This window comes from Solea senegalensis, linkage group LG16 (genome assembly GCF_019176455.1).
Source record: "Solea senegalensis isolate Sse05_10M linkage group LG16, IFAPA_SoseM_1, whole genome shotgun sequence".
Lineage (NCBI taxonomy): Eukaryota > Metazoa > Chordata > Actinopteri > Pleuronectiformes > Soleidae > Solea > Solea senegalensis.
This window is the reverse complement of record NC_058036.1, coordinates 20,343,276-20,352,093: the sequence shown is the minus strand read 5'-3', so window position 1 is coordinate 20,352,093 and position 8,818 is coordinate 20,343,276. Positions and strand designations below refer to the sequence as shown.

At 45.0% G+C, this 8,818-nt stretch overlaps 1 protein-coding gene across 1 annotated transcript; it reads right to left on the bottom strand.

The window, feature by feature from the left end:
- Positions 1–839: 839 nt before the first annotated feature.
- On the bottom strand, positions 840–7,766 carry LOC122783159 (zonadhesin-like). Its single transcript, XM_044047801.1, has 8 exons — positions 7,536–7,766; positions 7,225–7,369; positions 6,757–7,004; positions 6,430–6,607; positions 6,154–6,262; positions 1,700–1,794; positions 1,438–1,617; positions 840–922 (listed from the first exon to the last, which is right to left on the bottom strand). Exons 3-8 carry the CDS (start codon positions 6,934–6,936, stop codon positions 840–842), a joined length of 825 nt encoding a protein of 274 aa, XP_043903736.1. The 5' UTR covers positions 6,937–7,004; positions 7,225–7,369; positions 7,536–7,766.
- Positions 7,767–8,818: the final 1,052 nt, after the last annotated feature.

Here is an 8,818-nt window from a genome sequence, read left to right as displayed (position 1 = left end):
ATCATTATTCATCTGAAATATTCAACACTAACATTTACGTATAAGAGATCATGAAAACATAATTAAACTATCAGTGGAAACATTCTACTTTGTTGACGTCTCAAGAAAAACAGATAAGATTTCTCCCAAATTAAACAGAGTTAAACAGAGTTAAACAGAGTTAAACAGAGTTAAACAGAGTTAAACAGAGCTAAACAGAGTTAAACAGAGTTAAACAGAGCTAAACAGAGTAAACAGAGTTAAACAGAGTTAAACAGAGCTAAACAGAGTTAAACAGAGCTAAACAGAGTTAAATAAACAGAGTTAAACAGAGTTAAACAGAGTTAAACAGAGCAGAGTTAAACAGAGTTAAACAGAGCTAAACAGAGTTAAACAGAGCTAAACAGAGCTAAACAGAGTTAAACAGAGTTAAACAGAGTTAAACAGAGTTAAACAGAGCTAAACAGAGCTAAACAGAGCGTACTTAGTGTGAATGAGTTCCAGGCTGCAGTGAATTCCTGACAGGTGGGTGTTCTGCTGTCTGTGTCAGGTGAGATCTCGCCGTGACCTAATAAGATCATGTGAAGGCTCGACCTGTCAACCAATGACTTCTACACAGGGAATAAAAAAACCAAGGGGGAATAAAACTCACACAAACCATTCCCAACACGACACAAGATCTCTGATGAAAGACCAAAAACCTGGTCCATTCTAAAGAGTCTACATGCCTTCAAACAAGGTCTAACTCGTGAAAATCTGAATCCAGATAACGGTTGACATTTCCTGCAAAGTGGAGCGACATTTCTTTCTTATGCAAATAGCAAAGTAACTTCACTGTTGAGAAAAGAAAAACTGTTGCTTCAAGGATCAGGGTCCTGGCAACTGGGCTGAGGACACGCAGAGGTACATGGATTGTACTGACTGCCTGAGGGACACTTGATAGCTGGAGCAGAGGAGACATACAAACACCGTCAGACAGTTTGAAGTAATTACAAAGTTGTCCAGCAGAGGCTGCTGTGAGTGCAGCTTGGCCTGCATCCATGCTCTCTCTGCTCGTCAGAAGAAGAAATCAGTGAGTTATGTGGTTTGGAAGTGACAATGGAGGACACACACACACACACAAAGTCTTTTTGGTTTTACACCACAGATCGTAAAGTAATGAACAGATCTGTGGACTCAGCTTTTAGCTTAGCTGTTAGCTTCACCGGCACAAACAGAAGGCGTTCTCCCAACATTTGTGCAAAGAATACAGGACAATGCTACATTAAAATATCAAACTAAGGTTATTAATAATCAGAGCATTCAAATGAAGATTGATACAAATCCGAAAATGTTTTTTTTCATAACCCAGCCTTTATAATTAGTCAATTTCTTCACTAACTTTGATGAGCTAACCTGTTCTAGCTCTTTGTTTCACACATGCACACACACTGACACACGTAACAGAGACAGACTTACGACAGAAAGTGTTGTTTTTCCTCCATGCGATGGGGACTCCTGCTGCAGCACACAAATCAGCGTAGCTCTCTATGGCCTGGCACAGAGCCTCAGTCTGACCTCCAGTTGCACAGACGTCGTACACACAGTTTTCAAAGTATTGGTTCGGGGGCACGACAGAGTGGCAAGGCTTGAAGATACCTGAGGGTAAGATCAAGTCAATGCACTGTCCTAACAAGAAAAGCTGTGCAAAGCTTTAGTAGAGGATGTATGTGTGTAATACCGTTAGGATCGGTGATCATGCCACAGCTGGTTGGTTTCTGGGCCTCCTCCTCCACATTCTTGTCACACTCTTCATGTCCTCCACCGTTGGTGCAGCTAGAGAGTAGGTGCAATATCCATTAGAAGACAAAACAAAACAAAACAACATCGACTCATTCTAAACTGTTCTTCCTGCAGTTTCTCTTTCAGAGAAGAGACTATGATGTTGTCTCTCTGATCTTTGTTTGGTGAGACTTGGTCCAGGATCCAGGAACAAATGACCTTCAGTCAATTGTGTTTACAATGTTATTATCTATTATTAGAGCAGCACTATTTCTTCAAGGTATCCTGGAGAAGGTAATGGGAGGGGTGAGGGGAGGACTGTGAAAGTACTAATGTGGACACCAGAGACGCATGTTAATACCAGGTGGAAATGGATGTGATGAATCACTATCAGATTGCTATCTAGTAGTAATAGTAGTAGTAGTAATTGTATGCAGTATTAGATTATACTGCTGCGGGGGTCCCTGCCACAGGGGTAGGCAGCAGTCTAGTCCCTCTTTACACACTCATTTCGGGTTTTCCTCGGGCTACCACAACCTCTGTTGCCTTGCAACCGCAATTTGGTGATGGTGTTGAAGCAGCCGCTGGCTCGTTCAATGTGCCCGTACAACTGGAGTAGGCGCGACCGTAGCACTGAAGAGATATCCTCAATCTCAACCTTGCATATAGGTCAGCTGAAGGCGTCTCAACCTGGGGTTTGACGCCGCAGATCCATCTAATCATGGATCTGTCGTTGCAGTGCAATTGCTGGACATCCGAGGCGGTAGGGGCCCAAGTTTCACTCCCATGTAGCATGGCTGATCATATGCAGGAGTTGAACACCTTGCCACAGGTTTTGAAGGGGACGTGCCTGGATATTAGGATGGGCAGGAGCTTCTTAAACTTTCCCCAGGCAACGCAACATCTGGTAGTGGCAGCAAGCTCACACTCACCACCAGCACAGACCATGTCCCCAAGGTAACAGGAGCTGGCTTCCACGTCCAGCACCACCTTGTCCACTGTGACTTGTGTTGAAGGGCGAACATCCAGTGGAATGGCTTCGCCTCAACACCTCGGACAGATGTTTTTCTGCACGTCTAGCAAGCTACCTCTTTTGTCGCAGCATTACTTGTGGACCCAGAGCTTGTATTCGGTGCACTGGATTGAGTTGACACCAACGCCGTAACGACATACCGCACACAGGAAGGAGCCAGTGTCCTTCAGTTTGTTCAGACCCTGGCCAGATATCATGATCTTTGTCTTTTTCATTGCGTTCCATGCCCAACTTCCAAGCCTTCAGCCTTGCAATGAACTCTTCCAGGGAGTCTGCGATGATTACCAGGTCATCGGCGTAAAGGAGCTCCCATGGTACCAGTGCGGAAATCACGGGACAAAGCTTCTAGGACAAGAACGAACAGTAGGGGACTGAGCACAGATCCCTGATGCACCCCCACTCCAACACCAAACTCCTCGCTGTATTGTCCGTTGACACGCACACAACTCCTGGCATTTTCATACATGGCCTGGATCATCTTCACAGCCTACTCCTCAACACCAAGACTTCTCAGTGCCCACCACAGTACCCTTCTGGGAACTCAGTCAAAGGCCTTCTCCAGATCCACAAATGTGAAGTAAGGAGGTTTATTCGCAACAATGAACTTCTCTTGTAGCCGATGCATGATGAAAATAGCATTGGTGGTGCCTCTGCCAAGCCTAAAGGCGAACTGAAGATCGTCAGTGTTTACCATCGTACGGATAGCTGAGTCCAACACGCGTTCCAGTAACTTAATGATGTAGTCTGTGAGCTTGAGGCCCCTGTAGTTGCCCCAGTCTAAGGCCTCACCCCTTGTAGAGGTTGAGGATGAGGCTCTTCTCCCACTCACTAGGCACAGTTCCATTACTGAAGACCGCTTCAGCTAATTGCCTAGTCAACTCAATACCCTCCTCACCTGCAGCTTTCAGCATCTCCACATTCATGCTTGACGGGCCTACAGCATTACCACATCTAATTTTTGCGAGCGCTTCGCTGATCATCTCAGTGGTGATTGATGGGGAAGGTCCTAAAACAGAGGCCACTAACATTCCACATTCAAGAAGTTGTTGTAGTGTTCAACCCAAGCCTTCATTTTGTCCTCGTCATTGAGAGTGAGTTCACCTGCATCGTTACTGACACACTTTTCAACTACAATGTCCTGGTTTGAATGCTCCATTTGCTTGGCAATACGGTACACATCTTCACCGTGAGAATCGATGACAGCAAATGTCTCTTTTTTCAGCTTCAGATTTGGCCAGCCAAACAGTGTGCTTTTCAAGGCTTGATTGTAGGCAGTTTTCACATCTTTAGCCTCAGCAGTTTTACCACTCTTCTTGAGCGACATGTAAACCTTGAACCAAGCTCTTTTCACTGACACAGCCTCATCTACACGATCGTCTAACCAACAAGTCTCTGGTTTCTACTGATGCTTCTTGGAGCAACAGTACACATTGGCAGCCGCTTCCAGGAGCGGGGTCTTCAACTTTGACAACAACCCCTCCACCTCCAGAACATCTTTGATTGTAGCTGCCCTTAACTTGGACACGAAGGTTGCACGGAACTCCCTAGCATCCGTAGGGTCCCGCAACTTCCAGGTCTGTAACCGAGGTGTGAACTTGTGCTTAGAAACTGCAGGGTTGTGTACTACAAAGTCAGCTGCTGTTGCCGAGCACACTCCTCACCGGGGGTAACTTTTATGTCGATGACAGCCTTTCTGAAGCTCTGACGGAACAGTACATTGTCAATCTGGGTCCTGTGGTAACTAAGTGGGACTCCCTCTTGATGAAAAAAGTGTTTCCGACGAGCAGATAATTTGCCAGTGCAAATTCCAGTATTCTCTTCTCTTCTGTGTTCTGTTCGCCAAAGCCGTGACCGCTGTGGACCTCTTCAAAGCCTTGGGCAACCCACCCAACATGACCATTCCAGTCACCAATTGGTAAGAGGGTCTCTGAGGCGGGTATCTTGGCGATTGTGCTCTGCAACAAATCGTAGAAGTGCTCTTTTTCGACATCTGAGCATTCCACCTGAGGTATGTGGATTGAGAGGAAAGTGAGAACGGATTTGACAAGGACAAATCTCAACAGGAATATCCTATCTAAAATACGTTGGACCTCAAAGACCTTTTCTGCCCACTTCTCAGCTATCATGATGCCTACACCGCCTTGACCTTGCTTGTTCCCACACCAGTAAAACTTGTAGCGGGAATCCTTTCCTTTGATAAAACTAGTTTGGTTTGCATCCAGGCCTCCGAACCACTTGGTTTCTTGCAGGCAGCAATGATAAATCCTTCTTCTTGTGAGTGTCTCCACAACTTCATTACTATGTCCCTTCAAAGTGCCCACATTCAATGAGCCTATTCTGAACTTTAACTTCAACTCCACCGGGCATTTGCAAGATTTGCCTTGATGGCCGGACCCTGCCCTGCTGCACCCGAGAGTCAGCCAAGACCAAGACACTACCAGTGGCTAGTCGGTGACTGCTACCAGCACTGCCTATACCTTTATCTGTATGTAGACCTGCCATTAAGAATATGGACGAGGTTTTACAGCCGGCTGTCCATCCTTTCGCCAGCCTGTAGCCACACTGACTGGGCTTAGTGTGCTCCAGAAAGGACCACTTCCGGCTTCTACAGGTACTGCCCCCAGGAAAGGGAAGTAGGCTAATACTATTTGACCAATAGGTAGGGCCCTTACGAGGTCTTATGAGGTCAGGCAGGAGACAATGTTGTTTGCAGATGATGTTGTAATCTGTAGTGAGAGTAGGGAACAGGTGGAAGAGACCCTGGAGAGGTGCAGGTTATGCACTGAAGATAAACAAGTAACAAGACAGAATATCTGTGTGTGAATGACAGTGAGACAGGTGGTACAGTGAAGATGCAAGGAGTAGAGGTAGAGAAAGACAGGAGGTGGAGCTGGAAGTGGCAGAGCTGAAGATGCTGTGTTTTGTCGGGAGTTACCAGGATTTACAGGATTAGAAATGAGCATATTCGAGGGACAGCTCAGGTTGAACAGTTTGAAAATAAAGAAAGAGAGGCAAGGTTGAAATGGTTTGGTCACATGTCACATGTTGGGATAGTGATTATATTGGACAACGTACATTGAAGATAAGGACAGTTGGTGTAACAGAAGAGGTCACAAGGAAAGCCAACGGAAGAAGAAGTATTCTTGGTTCCCTGAGGATGAATAACTGAATCCTGAACAAATTGTATACTTGATTGACACATCAAGTATACATGTCTGTGAGCTGTTATTGTGTGCTCAGTTTACCTGTCTGTCATGTGAACCTGCTATAGGTGCTTTTGGGGTGAAGAGCGCCTTCTTTCATCTGTGCATGAGCTGTCTATGTTTCAGTGGCAGTGAGGTGAGCAGTTGAGTGTAAATATCTACTGTGATGTGACTCACTCAGGCCGCGGGTCAGGAACCTGCCAGCTGTCTCCCAACTCATTGGTGTTAGCGGCTGGTGTTTGGTCTGGTTTCAGGTTGTCGTCTCTTGGATTGTTATTGAAATTTCCTGCCAAGGCAACAAATACAGAAACTGTGTTTGGAGAAGAATTCTGATTGGACCTGATAGAATCAGCTGCTATTGTTGTCATTAGCATATTGTTGTGATATTTGCATTAAGTGACTGGAGTAATCCCTGAAATTGGACACAGCTATTATACTTGTAGCAGCTCTTACCACACATGCCACAGAGCAGGCCACTGTAGGAGGTTGGCAAGGTGACGTCAGCATGGTGGTTACCATCGAAACGCACCCTCAGGCCAAAGTCTGTCTCCAGGACGACAAACTTTCCACTTAAGTAGATCTTGACTCCTTTGGCAGGATTCAAAGGTGGGACGACTGCTGTCCCATTGACCTGTAGAACAGAGAGGTGATTGATGTCATGTCTTTTTCACGATTTTCCAGGAATTTATCAGTTTTGGGATCATTAAGTTCATCGGCGTTTCTATGGCAGTACACAGAAGCAGTGAGGAAAGTAGGGATGCCTTAAGTCACATGACCTACCTGGACTTTGCGTCCCTTGCCAAGGATGACAGTCACACCGCTCACATTGATCACTACAGCTCTGACATAGGAAACCCTCTTGTTACTTCCTCTGTGCTCGTTCTGGGTGTCCACGGTGAAGTATGGCAAGTCGGTGGAGACATTGCAGGGTTTGGTCAAGGTGTAGGAGCAAGACCCCATGTAGTGGTGGGTTACTTTGTCAAAGGTGTTGTAATGAGGATCACCAGATACTGAGCAGATTCCATTTCCTGAACAAAAGATGGAAGAGATGAGCTCAGGTGTGTTGCAGTGTGATTTCAGTTCAGAAGCTGCTGTAGTTGCTTTGTAGAGGGATGTGCATAGTGTAGTCAGCTCGACTGGGTGTCAGTACAACCACATAGAACCAAACCAAACTATCGCTTAAAGATGGAAAATGATCAGATTATTCTTATACAGCTTCAGGTGCAGTCAACATCCAGCCAAGTTTACCTCTAGAGTAACAGCCTAGTACTCCCTCCACCACCTTACACTCCTGTGTAGGGCTGCACTGCCATGGCTCGCAGGTGATGTTGTGGTTGCCGTTACACTTACAGCGCTCTGAACAGTCCTTCTCTGAAAACCATGTGTCTCCTGTCTACACACAAACACACACATGTTCAAACATTTTGTCTTGCTGCATCATGAAAGAAAAGTCTAGAATCACCATGGTTGTTTGTCTCTGCTGACCAACTGTTCTAGTTGTGACAATTTTGTCCAATGCCTCTGGGTCATAATCAAAAAACCCTGATGAGCACACTTACCGGCCTGTAGTTTCCACCTTCATCAGTGCATCCACACTCACTGAGCGGGACACATTTGTCTCCACTGAGGATGAGCCCAGGATTACAGACACATCCCTCCACACAGGGCTGATTACAGGAGCCACCGGAGCCTGCAGGGTCCTGGCAACTGGGCTGAGGACACGCAGAGGTACATGGATTGTACTGACTGCCTGAGGGACACTTGATAGCTGGAGCAGAGGAGACATACAAACACCGTCAGACAGTTTGAATAGGGCAGTGCACTTCCATGCAAAGCGTGTGAGGACCCATGAATACATGAATACATTTCTTAATTTGGTGTGTGTGTGTGTGTGTGTGCGTGCACGCGCACAGTGTATAGATTTATTTAATATACAGACATTTGATTCCTAACCTACATTACCCTTAATAATTGAATGTATAATGCTAAATGTAAATTTGATTGATTAGGTATTTACTGTATATATCTATATATGTATATATATATACATTTATATATATATATATATATACATATATATATATATATATATAAATGTATATATATATGTAGTTTTATTTAGCTGTAAAAAAAATAATACAAGACCATGATGTCAACTTGAATCCAAATGTCTTATATTGTCTTATTAAATGTTTTAGCAGGGGATCAGGGCTTCCTCTACTTTGATGCAGGAATCAAAGCGCGGTGGGTTTTGCATTCGCCGTTTGAAGCACTCGTGGTGTTCTGGGAAATCAGAGTGACTGTCTGATGAGATTTCGCTGTCACAAAATTGAAATTAAGTCGTGGCAGCTTGAATCCACAGGGAGGGAAAACATTTTTTTTTACATTTGTACTGCAAGTGTGCTAATGTGTGTGTGTGTGTGTGTGTGTGTGCATTTTTATATAAATCATAGGGAGTGAGAATGAGAGACTTGGTTTTAGGGTTAGGGTTAGTATAGGGTTCAGGTTAGGCCTTTAGTTGTGATGGTTACGGTTATGCATTATGAGTGTCCTTATTACACAAATGCTGCCCAAACTTGTGTGTGTGTGTGTGTGTGTGATCTATGGTGTAATTATAAAAGCAGCTTCTTACTGTGTCACTGCAATAGACCAACTGTCAGAGAACCCTAAGTTCATTGTCAATATACACCACTGTAAACAGCAGACTTTTTGTTTGGTGGAGACAGATCGTCAATGCCTGATGTCCTCCCAAAGGACTCAACTAACTAACTATGTGTAGTGACTTTTCCCCCGGAGACTTGGCAGGCGAGGACAGAGGAGCAGGGACAACAGGACAAAGGGC

Bases quoted from the DNA above. Each gene is read 5' to 3' on its own strand.
- LOC122783159 (XM_044047801.1), bottom strand. From the start codon at position 6,936: ATGGGGTCTTGCTCCTACACCTTGACCAAACCCTGCAATGTCTCCACC. The intron at 6,608-6,756 runs GTAGGTCATGTG...TCTGTTCTACAG, and splicing joins GCAAGGGACGCAAAGTCCAG to GTCAATGGGACAGCAGTCGT. The intron at 923-1,437 runs GTAAGTCTGTCT...CCTCTGCTCCAG, and splicing joins GAAAAACAACACTTTCTGTC to CTATCAAGTGTCCCTCAGGC.